At 38.7% G+C, this 22581-nt stretch overlaps 1 protein-coding gene across 5 annotated transcripts in view; it reads right to left on the reverse strand.

Annotated features, from left to right (window-relative positions):
- MAGI3 (membrane associated guanylate kinase, WW and PDZ domain containing 3) overlaps window positions 1-22581 on the reverse strand; it is a 108648-nt gene that overhangs the window by 65398 nt on the left and 20669 nt on the right. For all 5 annotated transcript variants that reach the window (XM_083444230.1, XM_083444232.1, XM_083444233.1 and 2 more), the window contains one exon: window positions 807-923. In XM_083444230.1, coding sequence (XP_083300356.1) covers window positions 807-923 — 117 coding nt within the window. The remainder of the gene's footprint in view (window positions 1-806; window positions 924-22581) is intronic.

Raw genomic sequence — 22581 nt, forward strand, 5'->3', positions numbered from 1 at the left:
ATTGTTTTATATTAGATGTCCATAATATTTCATTCATTTCGATTTTTTCCTCCTTAATGTATTAATGATTTGTGAAAGTCTAAAAAATAAATTAAAAAACAAAACTTGCTACCAACAGAGCTTAAACAAAAAAAAGTGTCTGGGTAGAGAAGGGCACTATATCTTATGGTACTAGAGTAAAAGGAATATGGAAGCTATTTAAGCAACCCTGTATATAAACATTCTGCTTAAAGTTTTACATAGCTACAAAAATAAACTAAGGTCAAGTTTCTTGTGTTTACCATAATCTATTACAATGAAGAACTAGACGAGAAATGCTGGTTAAGAAAGATGCAAGTATGGAAATCGTGTGGTCTAATATAGCATATTGTTCTTCTTGTTATTAACATTTGTTTATTATTTTACACACAGAGAAAGTCTAAGAATGGCATAATAAATGGTCTAATAAGAAAAGACTAATAAAGAAATAGCAGGTGAGATAGAAAACCAAGATACTTCAGCACTGCAGATAAATAAGCCCATCTCTCAAACTTGGCTCACAGGAAGTGGTAGAGATAAAGATCCAGCTTTTTATATATTATATATTTTATAATTTTCAATGGCTTAAAAAATGGAAACAGGTTCAGGAAGAGGTGGTATACAAATATCTTAAAACAAATAAACCTATTACCTTTTCACTTCATTCCATTTCATACTGTTGAATAAGATGGCTACGGTCTATACATATGGTATGTATTCTTTATGGAGTTCATTTCAGATATTGAATGTTTAACAAAATAGTTTTGTCGGTATTTTAAAACACTTACATGGGATTGTTCTTAAGTAGAGATTATCTCTGATCACCTGCTGTAGTTTATGATCAATTGAACCTTTCTGGAACTGCAGACTTAGATAGTGACGCAAATCTTTGTTGATGACTTTGCCTGTAAGACAAGAACAGAGCATCTTAAAATACTGTAATCTGTAATTCTACTAATGAATTACATTAAAACACCAAGGACCCATAATTTATAAGAAAGCACTTATCAGATAGAAGACACTTTGAACAAAATAAATGGATACACCAACACTTTCAATGTTGGTGCAACCAACCATGCTTTTGCAGCTATCAACAGCCATACTCCCTGTGGCAGATGGGACACCTGTGGCCCTCAAAATTCCCATCTTCTATATAAAACAGCTGTAGAGGACAGAGTTGACACAATAGAAGGAAGAGTTCCCCTAGCAACAAACTGTATTGGGAAAATTTTGATGTCTAACATTTTACAATTTTTTATGTGCTGTGGGCTGCCCAGAATGGCAGGGGAGACCCAGCCAGATGGGCGGGGTATAAATGATAAAATCATCATCATCATTCCTTCAGCCATCTGTTGTTCCCAAACTTGGAAACAGGTTCAAACTTGCATGATCATCTCAAGCAAATGTGGCAATGGATGGAGCCTAGCCCACCTATCTATCTATCTATCTATCTATCTATCTATCTATCATCTTTCTTTCTTTCTTTCTTTCTCTCTCTCTCATATAGCGGAAGTCAACCAAGTGCCTGCTAAAATAATAAAAAAATGTAAGTATTTCAACAAAAGACAGAGATTTTCTTATGTTTACTGGCTACTAAAAGACTGACTTGTCAACATTTGTTCATGTGGTTCATCCATCTCCTTGTCAGATACACAAATTTGTTACAGTTCAGTATTAGGACATTTTGCTAGGGAATATGCAGCTTTGTAAACAGTTCAACTGTGTGTGTACAAAACAAAACATGGAGGTACAGGTTGATTTGCAGCATATTTCCTATTCTTACAAACTAAAAAAGGGAACTGCGGTAGAATATTCTATACTCTCAAAAAAATAAAAAAATAAAAATAAAACCAACCCAAACCCTGTGGATAGAAAAATCAATTTCCAAGTGTTCTGCTTCGTAGGGTGCAGCCATTTTCTAAGGATAATTCAGGAACAACAAAAGCTGTTACAATAAAACCCTGAAGGGAAACAGAAGAAAAGCAGACAAGACAGTGAAGGGAAATAAAACATCTGAAAGCAGCTTGAGAACAGTAAAATAATTAGCTGCTTCAGGGACTTTAAACAAGGTTTAGTGCTTAGTCTTATATAAGAATATTTTCTGTCTTTTCTATACAGTCCATTTTAGCTGTATTTGCAAATAAAGCTACACAATGAAGTGTTGTTTAGTAGGTTATACCATGCATGATCTGTGTGGTAGTGCATACAGCTTGGTTACCAGATGTCCCTGTTTCCTGGGGACAGTCCCCGGATTTACAAATCAGTCCCTATACAAAGTCCATAGAAGTTGAAAAATGTCTCCGGATTCATTGGGGGGAAAACCTGCTAACCTTAGCATACAGCTTTGATCCTCATAATAATAATAATAATAATAATAATAATAATAATAATAATAATAATAATAATTTATTATTTATACCCTGCCCACCTGGCTGAGTTTCCCCAGCCACAAACAAACCATGACAGAGAAATCTTAGTGTGATGTTCAAACTTGGTATCAAGTTTTTTTACCCTAACAAACTAAAGTTGTTAAACAAGAACAGCCCATGTTTTAAGGCATCATGCTAAGACTTCTACCCAGATTGTGTCCCTGTGCATGCAAGGTAGAAGTGCTTGGACTGAGTGTACCAGCATGCAGCTATTATTAGTATTTATATTTGTTTGTTTGTTTAATTTCTATACCACCCTATATCCGAAGGTCTCAGGGTGGTTCACATAAAATATAAAATACTTACAAAATGCAATGGCTTACTAAACCAAACATTATGGCTTAGTGTTAAGTGCTAACTGGATAATCATAACCAGAGTCAGGGTGGTGTAGTGGCTTGCGTGTGCTGTGTCAGGTTTAATCTTAGTGAGAGGAAATAATGCACATTTTCATAATTTTGCCCTGAGGTGACTAACCTTACTAACCTTTTCAGCCCCCCTTCCGTTTGGTAAACCCTGCAAGGGCCACACGCCAGCAGCTGGCACGGCCAAACTGAGCACAGTGACTCAACTCACTCACTCTCTCTAAAACACCCACATAGACAACATTGTAATAATCTAGTCTGGAGGTAACAGAATCAGAAACGACAGCCCAAAGCCCTAGGAAAGAAAACTTTTTAAAAAGCCCCTCTTAACAACTGCCACCATCATACAGAGAAAGTGATGAATAGAGAAGTTCCAATCCATGTACCTGCTCTTTCACAGGGAATGTAAACCTATCCAGAATACAGTCTACAGATCTGAAGGGCAACACACGCTGTCCTCAGCCAGAGGGCCAAGGGGCAACCTTGTCCCATCCATTAGTCAGAGAGGGAGTAACTGCAGGAAGCTTCCTTTGTCCCTCCTGGCTAGATTTAAGAAGTTTGTAACTAAAAGAATGAATGCAGTGCCTGAGTTTGCTTTTCCCCTTCTTCCTTTTTGTGCTGTGTTTTTTTATTAGGTTTTAAGCCTGAGGGCAGGGATCACCTTATTTTTTATTATTGTAAGCCACTAGGGGAGACTTTTTTTGGTGAAGAGTATGGTGAAAATATAAAAATTTCATCATACCCCATATAGCATTTTAAATCCATATTAGCAACCTAATAAAAACGTTCACATTAAGATCTCCCTAAGATGAAAAACATTCTATGTGCCTTCAGTAGCAGGAACAGCCTTTGTAGCTGGTCCAAAGTATTATTTTTTTAATCCACAAAAAGTTCCTCTGCCTTAATGATATTAACTCAGATTCTTATAAGCATTTGTAGCAAATGGATCCAGGATAGAACTCCTATGCAAAGTGACTTTTTCGTTTTGGAGCATCCAGATGACTCCAGCACTGTCTCTTTTATGAACAGCCATCACAGTTCAGCGCCTTGGACATGACTCAAATTGGGTGGGAATTTACAAAGATTCTGAAGAAAGAAAAAAGTTAACAAATCAGGAGCTACATAGCCTCAATCAATACTGCTGCTTCTAAAGCAATCGCTGCAGTTTGCTATGCCACAACACTCCTGGTTTTTATAGAATTATTTTTTAAACGACATTTAAGGTTTTTTAAACGCACAGCTTTTTAATTCCTTAACACTTTTAGAATGGTAAAACATTTTATTTTGGCAATCCATGCCAAAACCTTGCAGAAAACAGGTGTTTTTTTTGATCATCTTTGCTTTGTATAAACACAACTCAGAGCACATATGCTACCAAGTCCATTCAATTATGCACCAGTTGCCTTTATGTAATGACAAGCTAAATGCTGAATAACAACCATATTGTGAGAAGTAGGTCGCACAAAGTCATTATCCTGAGCTTAGAACTCAACAGTACATGCAGGAAATAGGCTTGTTTTGAATCTCTTATCAAAATATTAATTAAAAGGGTGTTTAGATTAATGTATTTCAAGAATTAAGAGAAGAAAAGGTTAAAAGTTCTCCTTTATTTGATGGCGCTGTGGGTAAAGTTCTCCTTTATAGTTCGGATGGCGCTGTGGGTAAAACCTCAGCGCCTAGGACTTGCCGATCGCATGGTCGGCGGTTCGAATCCCCGCAGCGGGGCGCGCTCCCGTTGTTCGGTCCCAGCGCCTGCCAACCTAGCAGTTCGAAAGCACCTCCGGGTGCAAGTAGATAAATAGGGACCGCTTACCAGCGAGAAGGTAAACGGCGTTCCGTGTGCTGCGCTGGCTTGCCAGATACAGCTTGTCACGCTGGCCACGTGACCCAGAAGTGTCTGCGGACGGCGCCGGCTCCCGGCCTATAGAGTGAGATGAGCGCACAACCCTAGAGTCTGGCAAGACTGGCCCGGACGGGCAGGGGTACCTTTACCTTTACCTTACAACTCTAGTTCTACTTTACGAAATGAGCATGTGAAGGTTCTGAGCATGCCCTGTTGAAGCAAAGCTACAGTATTTGACAGTGAGGGAGCATGCTACGATGCTGACAGTTGGGTGTGAATTAGACCTTTGCCAGGATTCAAAGACAGGAAAAACTACTTTTCAACTGCAATCAGTCCAAAACATCCATTATCTAGTGGATCTTACATTGCCAAGCTATTAACTAAAGAGGACATAAACTATGTTTCATTAAAATCCAAATTCCCAAAAATATGTTTTTGCATACAAAATATATATAGGAAAGGCTGGTTTGGACACAGTAGCAAATCACAACTTATTATTACATTAATGAGTTGCAACTAGCCTTGGATTTGTGCCCACCCCTTTCCAATGTGGCTACGAGCATGAGAATGAAAGCTTTAGTTTACATTTTAGATTAACCAGTTTTCTGTGTCTATTAGCCCAGACAAACTAAGGTTAATTTTAACTATGGTTAGTGGAAACAAGCCAACTTCAAACTATTGTTCCTAGTAACCGTAGTTAAGATTAACTGCAGCTTGTTCAAGTTTAGATGAGGCAGAAGGCTGTGATCTTCTTGCATTAATGCCAGAGAGGGGAACAGGATGGAACTCATTTTCATGGCACTAAGCAAGGGAAGAAAAACTCTCTATTCTAGTGGCCACATCCCCTCTCCCCTGGTCACAGTCTTCACTGGCTCTGCTTTGCACCCCTGTTTGCTGTTTTCGTCTGGCTGGAATGCGTACAGTAAAGCCTCCAGCTTCCCTGAATGGAGGGTGGGGGGCATGTAAAAACTATGGTACTACAGAAAGGTAAAATTAATGTTCACTGCTCTGTCCACTTTTGTCTCTGGGACCTACCCACCTGTGCATTGCTCCTGGAAGCCTGCCCAGAAGGGAGTGTGGCTCTAGGGCTCAAAAAGGTTCCCAATGCATGTGGTACAGGGGAGGGCAGGAAGGCAGCTGTCCCCAAAAATCAAGTAAGTAAGTAAGTAAGTAAGTAAATAAATAAATAAAATTTAATTAACTGACCAATCATGTCGCAGATAGCTCATTTCTTCCTCTCCTAACATTGATCCTGCCCCCCCAATATAAATCCTGGCTACAACCATGGATGGATCTAAAGATTCACTTCAAGCTACAGAGGAAAAATCAGGAAGATGAGAATCTCTGAATCCAGGCACTACACTCCAGTAGCTATAATGTATATTTGTTTGGACAAATCCACACACATATATATAATGAAGTAATCTTCAGCACAAATAGAAAAAGGAGATCTGTGGGGCTCATTGGTGCAAGATGTGGAATTATCAAGAATGTCATCATTTAAGTCTAAACAAGACCTAATCAAGAATTTTATCAGCTAACTTTATGGGGGAATTTCCATCACAAACTTTGACTCAATGTGTGCCATGTTCCTTTTTCAATCTGCCCTTTCCCATTCATTAATAGTTCTGCACTGAATTGTTAGATGTTTTATTTTGGGAGTCTAAAAGCCAAACAAAGTGTGATGCAAGGTTAACATTGCCCACAGTTGGTTTTTTTTTTTTAAATTATAGCACCTGCCAGAGGAGAGGAATCAAATCAAAACAACAGTTAATTCACCCTCCCCCAGTGCCACAGTCTCAATACAATGCCCTTCCTAAATAGTTACTATTTATATCTTTTAAAGTCACAGGCAATTCTTATAAGGTATCTCCTACACCAGGGGTTGGGCAAGGCTTATCTTGCCTGGGTCGGATTGGTCCCGTGGAGATACCTCCGTGGGCTGGATCGCATGCGCGATTTCCGGCATCTGCGCAGATGCAATTTCCAGCACCGCAGAAGCGAGTCCCCGCACTGTGCTGCGCCGGTTTAGTACAGTGCACAAGAAGGCAACACGGTTCGGGGGCAGCTTGTAGGCCGGTCAAACAACCTCCGTGGGCCGCTTCGGGCCCATGGGCCTTAGGTTGCTGACCCCTGTCCTACACCATATCTAGTTGCATCCTATGTACTATCAGAGCATGAAAAAGCTCAAGCAAATAGAAGTCACACATCCATTATGAATCTTTAATTCATGCAGACTGAGGACTCTCAAGTTACTAAAATTAAGAGGAAGATGCCATACATAACTAGATAATTGCATATTTATTAACTGCAAATTTATTAGATTCATGAAACTTTGCAATCAGGAATATTTTCCGTTTACTTAAGATTTGTTTATAAGGAGCATACTGCACAACCACTCTTGACAGAGAAGCGCGTCACAACTATGCTTGATGAACTAAATACATTGTTAAAACCTGACACCACTGCTGTCGCTTATGTCTTAAGAACATAAGAAATACAATACTGTCAGATCAATGTCATTTATCAGTGCATTCTCTTTCAGGATGACCCCTTCAGGTGCTTTACAAAAGGTGCAAGAAGCCCAGCCATAGACTATTATATAAATGTCTTACCCTTGTGCCACACGTAAATTATGTATTGATCCTTTCACTTTTAGCTGTCACAGAATGTAAGACTATAGTAGCTATACATTTTCATTCTTCACTCACCTTGACCCATTTCCAATTTCACTAAACAAATCCTAAAAAGCCTTAACTTAAAAAAAGACAGATGAACCCTTAAGTAGTACTTAAGGGGCTACAAGCACCTACTCTGATGCGTAGGCGATGTTCTTCTTCCACTTAGCATAGTCTGGCACTTAATACCAGTTTCTTACTTTTTAAGTTTCCCCTAGAAATGGAATTTACTGCACGAGAGGCTTATATAACAATAGGGCAAGCAGTTTCAATTAAGAAATAAATTGTCAGGTTTTTCTCTCCCCGTCCTTTCATTATACTAGTAGAATTAATTAATCTACCAATGTTAGATCGGAGTTAGCATCACAGTAGAGTTACAATGAAGTTGCTCCAAATGACCTTCAGAACCCAACATCAAAACACAACCAAAGTTATGCTAGCGTAAACACTAATCAGGATTTTAACAGATTCATGCACATTTAAAACAGATTTCAGCTATAGAAAATTTCTATGAAACTGGGAATATGAGTTTGGTTTAATACTCTGGTTTAGAATCATAGAGTTAAAACTAGAGAATTGTATTCAAAAGTGATCAGCCAACTTTATTAAATTCCTTCATCAGCAAGGGGTGGACTAGAACCCCTGTACTAATGTAGTATGTAGACAACAAAGGCTGATATAACACTAAATCAAATCCCGGCTTAGCTGGGGTCCCTTGGGAGCCAGTGCATTCACATTAAGCCATGGTTTGGTGAGTGTGAGATGCAACTGTGGCCAATGAGGTGTTCAACTTAATATACAGTTGTACATTTACTTATTAAGAGTTATAGAATGCTTGAATATCAGCAATGATTGCAAATGTAGCAGCTATTAAAAATAAAAACCCAAAAAACCCAACTGGCTGATAAAAACCAGGCAGAAGAAATGAATGAGTAAAAAGACACCAACCAAACAGTGTCTTTCAAATTAGCAGTGTTGTTATAGAGATAATCTCTTTTAAATTTCATATTTCATATTATTTGAAAGGAAGCAATTGGATCAGAAGGGCAAATTCAAGCTCTCAAATCAATCAACACTGGACTCAACTCAAAATCAGCTTGCTAACTGCCAACCCTCCTTGCAAATTCCCTCATGTTTCTCAGGTACACTTGCCAATGTGGGTAAGGATACTGGTGGGGTAGAAATCTGGATGGCTTTCACAGAAGCACTGTAGGTCTATTCTATTAATGTTTCATAAATATTTCCTTCCTGACAATCTGAAGTCTGCAGCAAGCTCCCTTGTGGGTAGGAGATGGCAAATGTAAGTAAAGGAAGTAAGGGAACAAAGAAAGGATTGATACCCAGCAACAATAGAGTCCCTCAATTACTGAAAAACAGTGGCAGAGTACCTTTTCCTGGCAGCCTGGACAAATGGCAGTGGGAATTATGTCCTACTCTCACCTCCAATATAGACAATAATATCACCATACAGTTATTAAGTGACAAGAAGTTTCCATTATATATAATTATAAAACAGGAACAGAAGAAGACTCCCTAAGGCAGTAACACAAACATATTAGAGGCAAAGAAAATAAGTGACATTCAATAAATTACATGAGGAGAAATTTTGCCTGGTGTCCAAAGTGCACCAGGCAGATCGTCCTTAGAAGGAAGTTCCATAATCTGGGCATATCACAGAATAGTCCCTCTGTCCAGGCATCACCTGACCTCTGCAGGAAAGGACACCCACAGAAATTTCTCATGCCAATGTCACCCCCTAAGCAGCCTTGTACAAAAAGAGGTACCTGGTCCCAGCTGGCTGCTTTCCCAGATCCAGACTAGGCAGTCTCTTTTGCAGTTCCAACTCTTTTGCTACATCATGATCCTTGCTCTGAGCATAGTGTATACATACATTCACCAGCTGCTATGTACACATTCCTAAATACTCTTTAAGGACACACAGTACAACCATTTTCACCTTCCTTTCTGGAAGAGATACTTCAAATAAGTTTGCCATGGAAGTGGGAAGCTACTCAATCTCATAAGGATCTCAGAAACCATCTCACTACCATCATCTGTTAAGAACTTAAAATAATAGCCAAGTGAATTCCCTGCATAATATGATCCTTTCAGAGCAGTTATGCCTTGTCATGCCTGAAACAGATACCTCAAAACTGTCTAACCCGAAGGATGAGTTTGTACAAAGATGGACTCTTCAGTTTCTTTCCATAATTTGTATTCTACATTGGTGAAAATTTGTATTAACTCACTTATTTAAACATCCACAATTAGAAATGAGTAGTTGTTCCTACTCCTTACTTGTGCTCCTCTCAGATAATTCTGAAGGGGAAAGCAGCCTTTTGGAAGCTATGGTTTTTTAATGCTTGTATTTTGTCACTGTGTGCACTACAGTGGCATCTAGTGGTTATAACAGACTTTCCAAAGTGGAAGAATATCATTCTGTAGTGTGTCCCCCAGTGGGAGGTGGTGCAGAGGATGTGTAATTATGTGGATTCACTGAGTGACCTTGGAGATAAATGCTTAGAAGCAGAGCTCACAAATATAAGCGCCTCAAACCAGACAACTGGCCACCAGTTTACATATATTACATAAACTCACTATGAAGTTCAGGTAGGTAGAATATAAATTTAGATAACTGGGCGTAACACTGCAACTACCCCTCTGGATTCCCCCCCCCCATTTATATCAATTATTTTATTTTATATTTCTCCAAAAGAGCAGCTCAATACACAACAAACACAAAAGCAAAATATATTGATGATTAGAAACATGTAGAAGCTAGTAGTTAACTAACTCACAGATTGTTGTTAAAAAATTAAGCAACGTAATTTAAGTAAATAAAACAAAAGGATTTCATTTGAACATAAAAATGGACTGAGCAAGTTGTTTGCTACTTATTATTAACTTCTGTATCACAATAATAATAATAATTTTCAGTAAGGTGTCCTGAAAAAGAGTCCAGGCTACCATCCACAAAATCCTTCCTCTCCTCTTACAAACTCTCAAATTATCATCAGTCTCCTTGCTTTTGTCTTCTACACCTCCTAGGTTGTGGGTCCTCATCAGTACTCAACTGGCAGTCTCCCTAGATGCAGACAATTTTTATTGGAGAAGGTAAGGTTTCCTTGCAACAAGAGGACTATTTAGTTGCTAGGCAACAAGAAAGTACTTTCTCTCATGGAGTGAATAAGCTGTTAATAACTAAAGTGAAGTGTACTGGGGTTTGTGGGGAAGAAACAGTTTGCTGGTGGTGACATGAAAGCTTCTAAAGAAGAGGTGGCTAACCTGTGGTCCCCCAGATGCTTCCATCAGCCCCATATAGCATGTCCAATGGCCAGGGATGGGAGCTATAATTTGGCAACATCCGGAGGGCCACAGGTTAGCCATCCTTGTTCTAAAGGATAGTGCTTTGGAATTGTTTAGCACAGTTTGTATCTGGTTAGGTGCACATTTCTCAAAAGATCCAGATAGAGTTAATCACTAAGAGATATACTGATTATTATTATTATTATTTAACTTTCCCGAACATAGCAGTAGCAAAACTTTACAAAAACTTTAGTTGTAATACATGGTTGGATGCCTAATGGCAGTTCTAATGGTATTTTCTTTCATCCTCTGTACTGCTGCCTTAGGCACACACAGCTTGCGCCCATAAATATTTTATTGTGATGGAAATGTGTTAAAATTCACTCTTTGCCAAAGCACCCTAGAGGAAACAAAACAACCCCCCCCAAACCTATTTGCATTTCAGTCACTGCAAATCAATGCAATATAAGCTCTAGAATAGAGCATCCCAAATCTGTGGACCACCAGTGGTTCATGAGCTTCATTCAGGTGGTTCATGGCATTTCCTCAATAAATATTCATATTTAATTTTAATTATATTTTACTGCTTGTATTGTATTGTATTACAATTTGAATTCTATGGAATGCACAGTGTAATGTAAGAAAATACAATATATAAAAAATAAAAGAAGCAATAAAATGCAATTAAAGATCACATATTGCACAATGCAATGCAATTGCTATAACAGGCAGAAAAATCATAAAGTAGACCACCAAGATCATCAGTTATTTTCAGGGGAAACAGTTTGGGAGCCAGTGCTCTAGAAGACTGGATTTCAAACAGTCTTTGGATTTAAGCAGCTCAGATTCAAGCAGTTATCAGTCTTCTACTATATTCTATTTTCCTTTGGTTCAACATCATTTGATAAAATTTCCCTAAAGGCTTTTGAATTACAGAACCCCTTTCCTCTTAAAAGTATACTATACTTAATTTGAAGTCTACCCTGCCCCTGCAAAAAGAAAAGAAAAATCACTGGCAGGAGTGGACTGGGAGGGGAAAGCTCAAGGAAAAAACAGTAGAGATTTCAGACACAAATATCCATATTAAGCAAAATTCGTCCTGCACAATCTGTGCATTTCTCAGATTGTTTAAGGCTGCTTCTTATGGCAGTCAAAGTTCATCTGGATCAACTTTCCTGGTGTTGCAAATAGGAGAAAAGGAGAGGACATAATTTTCCTCTGATGAAGCAAATAGCACAGGGCCAGTTTTCATATGGAAAATAGTGCTGGGGAAAAGGTTTAACCTCCCTTAGTACTCCTGCCCCAAGCTCATATATCTGCTGGATAAAGCTGGACAGAGGAACACCTCTGCTCCATATAAAATCCCTCCAGCATGGCAGATAGGAGTTTTTGATTGCTCTGTAAACTTGTTCCAGTGCTACACACACACACACACACACACACACACACACACAGAGAGAGTGCGCATAGATTGAAAACAGATCAGTTGTTCCTGCTCAAAGTTAAACGGTGAGTCATAAATTAAAAGTTGAATTAGTTATTTGACCAAGCACATGCCAGCTCTTGTATAATAATACAAACTGTAATTCATACAAAGTGGCAGTTTGATCAGACAGGGTAGATTATATTCTGTATGGAAGCTCACTTCCAATTTACATAAACATTTAAACATAAATAAGAAAATATTTGGCACAGAAGTGAATTGGTTGTAGTAGGCATCTATACTGCACTTGTATGCTACTTTCACTGGGACTTTTTTCTTTCCTAAATTATTCAGTATTCAAACTAAAATTCTGTTTTGAGGATAAAATGCTGCAACATTTTGGATATCAGTCATTAAGAAATTTACATTTACTCAGTTCCAGTTATAGGATGTTTGCTGGAAAAAAAAACCACTGAAAGTTCAGCTTAGGATGCTTCACAAATGTTGCAGTTTTTACTATGCTTACAGTGAGACTAAAGGTGCTGACCTTTAAAGCCCTAAATGGCCTTGGCCCAGTATACTTGAAGGAGAGTCTCCACCCCCACTGTTCAGCCCGGACACTTAGGTCCAGCGCCGAGAGCCTTCTGGCGAGAAGTGAGGTTACAGGGAACCAGGCAGAAGGCCTTCTCAGTGGCGCCCGCCCTGTGGAACGCCCTCCCATCAGATGTCAAGGAAATAAGCAACTATCTGACTTTTAGAAGACATCTGAAGGCAACCCTGTATCGGGAAATTTTTAATGTCTAATTTTTACAATTTTTAATGTGCTGTAAGCTGCCCAGAGTGGCTGGGGAAACCGAGCCAGATGAGCGGGGTATAAATAACAAAATTATTATTGTTATCATCATCATTATTATTATTATAAGCAATACTCTACATCTTTATTACTAAAATATACAACGGAAGCATTTCTATAATTTTTTGTAAATATGAACATGAACCTCTCTTTGAATTTCTCTGGAACTTTCTTCATGTGAGCATATCTAAACAATACAGAAAGTACAGTGTCTTTTTCAGAAGCAAATCACAGCATGCCAAATATACTTCAAAAACATGTTATCTTTAAGTTGGTTCGGACAGTCAAGACACACTGGTGTTGCTAAACTTCCTGATAGCACTTTTAAGAATTAAATCTAGTATTTCCAGGAATTCAAAATGTCTACAGTACCTCTCCCTTCACAGGTGTCATCACAGAGCAAAGAGCAAAATTCCCAAACCTTGTAAATTATGACTCTAATTTGATATGGGCTTGGCTTCAGACTTATTAATGTATGAGTTTTGAGTATCCTAAAACTGAGTGAGACAAGGATTTGCATCAGCTTGCTTGAATTAAGAGAGGATCTACACTTAGTAGTAGCCTGTAAAACCTTAGAGCCAGGTTTTGAAAATTGCTTAGTTAACTTTTGGTAGTGGACACAAAATTCAACATTAATGGCAATCCAATGTGTTTCTAAACACATTTATACACCCAAAACACTATTTTACAAGGAGCCTCTCATCCACTACAAGTGAGGAAGGAAATAATCTCTCCTACTTCAAGGTATTTTAAAAATCTATAATAAAAAAACTAGTTAAAGAGCATCTCAGTGAGAACACTCACATCTGATGCAGAATTTTTCTCAAAAATGTTAGGGATAGTCAGAAGAGAAGCTACGCTGGAAGGCGCACAGCCCATACATCAGAGCAGGTGCAGTTAAGCCTTCACTAGATGAGAGGTATACCAATGTTGCCTTCTTGGCTAAATTTTTTTTTTTTAATCTTTTACATCAATCATTGTTTTCTCATTTGAAATACATGAAACTGGTGGACGGATCCTTTTCTTGGTTATCTCTTCCATGTGTTTTTTGTTTTGTTTTTTTGTTTTGTTTTTTTGTTTTTTTGAGAAGCACAGCAGCTAGTAAGCTTGATCTTTATTGATCTGTTGCAACAGGGTACTCCCCTCACACGCAGGAGAGGAAGAGGACCCCCAAAATTGCTGTGCCAGGGCTTATAAAGACTTTTTAAAATTTTATTTTATTTTATTTTATTAAGGATTTTCTTGTTTTACAGAAGTAAGTGTAAAGCCTCGTTGTTGTTTTTAACTGTGAGACTACACAGAGATCACAAAGAAAAATTATGGTCAAGAAAGCAAACAGATGTTACAATACTGTATGAAAGCTTGCCAGGGACATTTGACTTCTTCAAATACAAAATAAATAAAGCCAGGGCTGCAGAACCATTTCTACCTTGAGATGAGGCAGTTGTAACTGCATTCTGAAGAACAGATGGAAAGTAATATTCAGTCAGTAGCATGGTGACCAGCATTTGCTGCTATGGGAAAGCAATTCAAAATATTCAGAGAAAGATAGAATGACTTCATAAACACTTCCCCACCCTTTCCCTGTGCTAATGTACAAGCCAAGTTTCATTATTTCCAAACTGTACTTCCAAGAATGGTCTTGCCCCTGACAATTAAGATGAAATAGTTTAATCCCCATTTGCAGTCTATACAATCCAGACAGAGGTTTACCATCACATCTGCAATTACCAAGATCTTAGATTTAGCCTGAACAGAATTCAGAATGAGAAATAGCAGGCACCACTTTCCCATAATATACATATTGACAAAGCCGAGGCTTTCAGATTGTGTTAAAAAAAACCCAGAAAAACTCAAGATAAACATTTCATACCACTTTTTCTGAGACAAACTAGTTTACTTAAAAACAAAGTTTGAGAATCTCATTCAACATAACAAAAGGAGCCAGCCAGGCTTTGGCAAGCAAGATGAGCCTTCTTGGAAACCCTTCCCTTTCCACATCTGGATGAAGCCTGCGATATATTTTGGCTCTGTGCCTCCCAAACCCTGCAAGGTGACCTTAGGAGGGGGGGACGGGGCTTGTTTATAATATTGGGAAGAACTGCCCTCCCATTCAAAGCTACAGCACAAGATTGAGAATGGGATCCCTGCTCATTGGGTGAGGGGGGATCCTGCTGACAACCAACTTTTGGTTTGCTAGCAAGGCCAGCCAAAATTTGTGAACCCTTGTTTAAAAACATGATTCAAAGACACAAGAAAAATGCCATTAACTTAAAAATGAACATTAAAAACACCAGCAAATGTAGTAGCCTAAGAAACAACACTCAGTATTCAAGTCTATTGAGATTATCACCAAAAAGATTGGGAGAGCGTGACACCCACTTTATTAGATGTTTTTATGAAATGAAAAAACTATTGGCATATATTCCAGATATAGTATCTACTCCACCGACAAAACAAAGAACCAGATACAAAATAATGGCATTGTCATAATATACGTTTTTATCTCACTCATGTTATCTACACAATCAGCCCCAAGCAACTCAAGGCTTCATGGCAGGAACAGGATTTGATTTTTGATGGGTACTTGTATTTTGTAAGGCATTATGGGAACTTGTGGATGGATGGGGTATACCTTTCTGTAAATATGACAAGTTATAAATAGAGGACTAATTCTTTACAGCATTCAATATCCTCAACCATGGTATCCTCCTGGACCAGCTGTTTGGATGGGAACTGGTGGCCCTGTACTTTAGAGGTTATGTTCCAATATGCATGAATGTTCAGAGAGAGTGGTCCCCCTAGGATCTGTGCTATAGAGTCCTTTGGGCACTATCTTGCTCCTAATGATTTTAGCACCTACCTGAAACTAGTGGTCATTAGGTGATCTGGAGCAGCATGTCACCAGTATGCTAACAATATTCTCTGTAACATCCAAATCACTTTCAGTGGCCAAGAGTGGTCCCTCCCCCCCATCAAAAAGAAATTGAACTGGTATACAAGCTACAGCTGTTCTTGGGGAAAATAGCAGCACCACAGTGATGCAGGCTTTGGTAACTTTAAAACTGGACTATTACAATGTGCTTTACATGGGGCTACTCTTGAGGTTGGTTTAGAAACTCCAGCTTCTCCACCTGCTGAAAACATTTGTTTCTGCAAGTGTTTTTAGAGAATTAATTTGATTCCGTATAGATCAGCTGTTCTGTATTTTACAATTCTATAATTTTATATTACTTTATTGCATTGGTATTATTTTATGATGGCAGTTTATGTGTGTTCTTATACATAGAATAAAAAAATCCACTTCCATGCCATTTATGTCACTGACTACAAAGCAGTGAATACCAGCTCTGCCGCCGGGTAACTTCTGACCTGATGGCAGAGAGCAACCCTCCTCAGCCACAAGCTCTTGGGTTGGGGCGGTATCTAGGGGCTCCTGTTGAGCGCTCTGTTATTGGTTTTACTGCCCCAACTGTTTGAAATTGTTTTTAAACAGCTTTTAATTTGTCAGTTTAAAATTTTGGTTTGGCTTTGTTTTTTATTTAAATAAAGGGACGTAGGATGTGGCTGGGAAGAGAGGAGTGGGGGAGAGCAGGGGGGGCAATCATAGTGGTTTAGAGTAGGGGGAGGTATGGTGTGGGAGATGGGACAGTCTGGGTCACAGACACATGGGACAGGCAGTTGGTGATCGTGGCTTGCACCAGCCCCTCTTCCAACTTGGAGAATTACTGTTGTCCTATCAGCCAATCCTTGGGTCTGCAGCTGCTGTTGTTGAAAGCCAGGTAGAGTCGGAATAAGACCTCCCTCATCCATGATCTGATTGTGGCTGAGGAGGCTGATCACTGAGACCTGGGTGGGTGAGCAGGATACAGTTGGTCTCACCCAGTTGTGCCCACCTGGGTACTTGGTACAGCATGCACCAGGCACTCCGACTGGAGAATAGCCTATACTGAAGGTGTCATGGACTTTGAAGCAGCACAAACTCAGGACAAGAAACTGCTAAGAGGAAGGCACGTTTCGCAAATCCTCACTGTGATCAACTCCTGACCAGAAAACTATGCCCCCACTATGGAAGGCTGTGTCTGTGGAGAATTGGTCTCCACAGTAATTTATGGACACACCATTAAGACCATTTTCATGGAAGACAATTTTACTGGCTATGATCGACTTGGTGCTGCATCAGGGTAAACTTGAGGGTTGGGGAGGGGGAGTTTGGTTTTTTGTTCCTTTTTTATTATGTATTTTGTGTTTCTATCTTATATTTTTATGTTGTGAAGTGCCCTGAGATCTATGAATGAAGGTTGGTATACAAATTAACTAATTAATTATGCATCTGTATTGTGCTCTACAAAGCAAAGGGTGTTAGCCTCACACTGGGCTTTTGCAGAAGGTGCAAACAGGAAACAAAGAGAAACACCTGTTTTCTTTTCTTCTTCACCATGGAGGAATATGTTGTCTTTCCCACATGTAGGGCTACAGCCTCAAGGCTTATGGAAATAAAATTCCCCCCAAATGCTAAAAAGATTGTAGCATATATTCTAAAAGTTTCTTTTAGATTTTTCATTTTAAAGTGAAATGGATGCCAACAGATGCTCATTTTTTATTCTAATCCTAAATTCAACTAAGCTAAGAGAAAAATGAAGGCTTTGGCTGAAAATGCAGACAAATAGTGGTAAATATGATGACGTTTTATTGAATTTTATAACTAGGGAGGCTAACATAAATGACTATCAGTCACACAAAACATGTAGGCGTAGTGTTTTGTACTGCATTGCTACAATAGCAAAGTTAAACATTAAATGGCTCTTGCCCTTTCATTTCCTCATAGCTACATTAGAATCTAGACAAATCACCCTCATTTAGCAGTTAAGCACATGTATAGTTTCTAATGTTTATTTTTTATACACATCACACATCAAAACATCAACCACATTGCTAACAATAACAAATAAACAGAAGAGCATAAAAGGGAACCTCAAATAAACACAATTTTTATCTTACATGGTTAAAAATTTCTATGGCAGTCCCTCTGACCTCAGTATGACTAACATAATCAGCACTTTGCCCACACAGATGTTTGACTTTATGTTTGCTGCCAAAGTTCTGAAGCTCAGAAAATTCTTTTTATTTCCCCATGCTGTGCTTATTGTGTTACATGTGTGCCTGACTGCCAAAAACTGTTAACTAAGCAGTTGTTAGTACACTGTTGGGTACTACAGTGATACAACATCTGTTTTCCAACATCTCTCATTTTTAAAATCCATCATATTTGCGAAGTAACCTGAATAGATGTGATGGGACAGAGGAACACCACAGAGAATAAGAAAAGAACCCAATGTATAATTTTTCTAGGAATATTAGAGCTTTCTAGACAGAACATCACTTGCATTGAGCAATGGCTTCAGTTGTTTTAGCAAAACCCATTTGCATTTTGGCTATTTCTGGCTTTGTCATTGTGGGAGAAGCTCCCCAGTCTCTTCACTTTTCCTCAAAGCTCCAAGAACTCTCAGACAGAACTCCCACTACAGACCCCTGTGGATACCAACCTTTTATGAAAAGAATCCTAAAATATCAGTCTGTCATGAGTATGAAAACCAAATCATGTTAGACATGGTTTGCCATTTAAAATTCACAATACTGCATTAAAAAGAAAATGATGTTCACAGTTCTCATCTGTAAATGGAAAGAGACTATTTCTGTACTAGGCTGAAAAGGCATCAGTCTTTGCCTTGCCTAAGCTGGCAAAAGGCAGCAAATACTTACATACATGATTAGTTAAGAATTACAAAAGTCAGTTCACTGTCCAAAACTGGGTTCCGATGTTCGGGGGAGCAGATGGTAGACTGATATTGCTTCCAGGTATATGTTATTTCCAGAACAAAGAACTTGGAAGCAAGGAGAAAGGGGGAATTCACTCTAAAGTTAGCCATTTTGAACTGGAAAAACTCACTTGAACGGCTAATAGGGGAGTTATTATTTTTGCTTCTTGCTTTGTTGTTTTTTGGAGGGGGTTTGTATTGTAAACTGCCCTGTGTTCCTTGGGGGAAGGGTGTTATAGAAATTTATTTATTTATCAAATGTACAGATCCAGTAAATTGCTGGGTAAGCCAGATGGCTGAAGGGAAATCCCACTGGCTACAGATAAGTAAGGAAAATGAAGAACTTGATTATGAACCTGGGAAGCTGCCTTATAGTGAGGTCCACCTAGCTCAGTATTGTCTATACTGATGGCAGCGACTCTTGACAAATTCAGACCTACCTGGAAATGCCAGGGAATGAACCTAGGGTTTTCTTCATGAAAGCCAAATATTCTATCACTGAGCTACAGAGCCTTCCCTTCTGCACACAAAACATATTTAGATACCGGTACCTCAATGTTTGATTGTGTTTTATGCTATGTGATTTATTTATTTAAAAAACTCAGTATTTAAATATATTAAATGAATAATTTTTAGAAGCCTGGAGGATATCTGAAGTCAATAGTAGGATATTTTCCAAACAATATTAACAGTAATATGCAGGAATAATAGAAATATTTTTTCTCCAAAGTAATTATCTCTATTGAGCTTCCATTTCATGAAAAGAACACACATCTCAGTTGATTACCTCAATTTATCATCATTGCAGAACAAATGCTACTTTCATAGCAAATTATGGGAGCATCTCTATGCTAGTCAAGAGCTACATTTAAAGCAGGACTGAACGAAGGGTATCACTACTGTACTTAAAAATGACAATTTGATCTTTTTTTTTGGGGGGGGGGGAGAACAAGACGTCCAAAGCTATTTGAAATGGAAATGTCAATAATTTACTTTGGTTGTTTCCCTACTAGAGCTCTTTAGCAATGCTGAGGAATTGCTTTTCCATAATTAACTAATAGTGATATCAAAAGAGGTTCCATAAAGCACTTAATACAGTCTTATAATGTCCAGTGATGCCCTTCTCCCAGTCCAAGATTTGTCTATATAATATCTACTCAGAAGTTCCAATTCAGCAAAGTTTCTAGTAATGTTAAAATTTCTTCTTTGCAGATTCAGGCCATTTTATTGCATCATGATGAGCATGCGTGAAAATTAGTGATGAATAGCCTATTAATTCTCCCTTGAATCACCTCTCAATTGTTCTAGGTCAGTTTCTGTTCCTGGACTGAGGGAGACTTCAACTACTGTTTGAACTGTTATCCCCCACCCCGCCAAATATCAGCAAGTGCTAAGAAGTGAAAAGGAAAAAGAGGAGAGGAGAGACCTTCCACAGTAGGAACAGAAACGGATACTGGGGAAACTGAAAGGCTAGCCCAGGATCCATTAATAGATTGTACCACAATAGCAGAGGGACGCAGGTGGTGCTGTGGGTTAAACCACAGAGACTAGGGCTTGCTGATCAGAAGGTCGGTGGTTCGAATCCCCACGACAGGGTGAGCTCCCATTGCTTGGTCCCTGCTCCTACCAACCTCGCACTTCAAAAGCACGTCAAAGTGCAAGTAGATAAATAGGTACCACTCTGGCAGGAAGGTAAACAGCCTTTCTGTGCACTGCTCTGGTTTGCCAGAAGCGGCTTAGTCATGCTGGCCACATGACCTGGAAGCTGTACACTGGCTCCCTCAGCCAATAAAACGAGATGAGCGCCGCAACCCCAGAGTCGTCCGCGACTGGACCTAATGGTCAGGGTCCCTTTACCTTTACCACAGTAGCAGACTAGTGGTGAACAATGTCCTTTAAGATCAATGATCAGATTGGCATTTCAAGTGAAAAGTACTTAATCAGCCAAGTGCTTTCAGTACTTTTCTTGATGTGTATGTTGCTACTTGCTTATCTTCAGATAAGTGAATAAACCTGTAAGCCATATAGGAGCATCTTTGAGTTTGTTCCAAAAAACCTTTGAGAACCAGTCATTACAAGGTGTTAGTAGTTGGACATCACATCTACTGTCGCTAGTCAGGAAGAAGTAAAATGGGCCCCACCAACAAAGAGAAAACATTTAAAAGGCAAAGGAGGCCTATAAAGCCCTAATGGTACTTTGCATGACCACACCATATAAAAACTATTCTTTCTTGCAATTGATTTTGTTACAGCTTTTCTCACTCTGCTACAAATTAGGTTATAAAGCACACAAGACACACAATACTGGAATGCAACAAGGCTGGCATCCAGGTGCACCATAATCAGTGAATGAACAAAGATGACAATTCCGGGGGGGGGGGGGGCTGGTGTGCAAGCAGTAATGCCATGTTTCTTCTTCCTTGTATTTATTTTCATTATATACAGCAGACAGTATGAGGAAAATCCAGGAAAATCCCAACCAAAAAACTAAAAAGAAGTGACAGAAAAGCACCACCATGGTAAGATAAACTCATCTGTGTATCATTAAAACAGTGTTACGTAAGGAAGGAGCAGAGACCCAAGAAAATTGAGTCAATTTAGGGCACCTTTCCCAAAGCTGGTACATTCAAGATTTTATGAACTCCCATCATCCCTGACCACTGGCTATGCTGCCTGGGGTATATGAGCTGTAGTCCAAAACCTTTGGAAGGCCATCAGGTTCAGGAATACTGATTTAGGGCATCAAAACCTAAGCAAAAATAGTAATGCCCAAAGAATCCCTTATCTACTGCATACCGATTAACATATGGCAAGGTTTGTTCATCTCTTAATGCTCTTGAGGATCTATCAGTAAAATAATAATCTCAGGAAAAACTGGCAGACAAAATCTCTCTATGAAGTCAGCACTAAAACATATTCTGCCTGTTTGTATGCCAGACAAATATATTATTAAAATAGCCGGGTTTTGTGGTACCTTAAAAGCCAAAAACAAATATTTTGGAGAACTAGCTTTCATTGACCTGAGTCTTTGGCATCTGGTGAATTCATCCCTGGATTGCAAAATCTTTTATGTCTTGAAATATTTGCAGCAGAACAAAATGTTAATGTTTTTGCTTAAAAAAAGATTAAAATAGTTACTGTAATTTTCAAAAATAATAATAATAGACTATAGCCTGTTTCATCATATAAGCTTAACAGCCCTGCTGGTAAACAGTGTTTTGAAATAGACACAATGTATTTTTACTGGACAAGGAATACTGTATAAAACTAACCTGTGCAGAATTTGTATGATGAAATGAGCTAAAGAGGAAGATACTTTGTTCACCTCCCCTTTAGCAGAGCCAAAGAATGCCTATTCACTTCTGATAGTGAAATATTTTTTTTTTACATTCTGAAGCATATCTTGTGTTGTTTCCTTAACACTCCTTTGGAGCTGTAACTATGGTCTTTTCAAAAGTTACAAATACCTGCAGTACTTTAAAGTACACAATTTATGGAACTGGACAGCAGTAGTCTATATATTTTCAGCACAAACCAATCCTATATATACATATGCAGCATGTAGCCCTTTAAGTGCATTGTAAGCTGGTTAAGTGGCTCACCCACTAATATCAGCTTTAGCAGGATGACTTTTCTAATGCACAGAGCTTAACATCCAGTTGGGGATTCAGATTCTGATTAAGGTAAAGTTCAGGCACCCTGGAATATTTAGGGTAAGGAGAAAAGGGAAAGACCATTGCAAGCTTTGCATACATTTTAACCATTCAAAAATTTAATAAGATGATTGTGTCTCTTTTTCCATAACCACATCTCTAAGTTAGACTCAAACATTTAAAGGGATTTTTTGGC

Source organism: Podarcis tiliguerta, assembly GCF_965153285.1.
Source record: "Podarcis tiliguerta genome assembly, chromosome: 6".
In the NCBI taxonomy this organism is placed as follows: domain Eukaryota; kingdom Metazoa; phylum Chordata; class Lepidosauria; order Squamata; family Lacertidae; genus Podarcis; species Podarcis tiliguerta.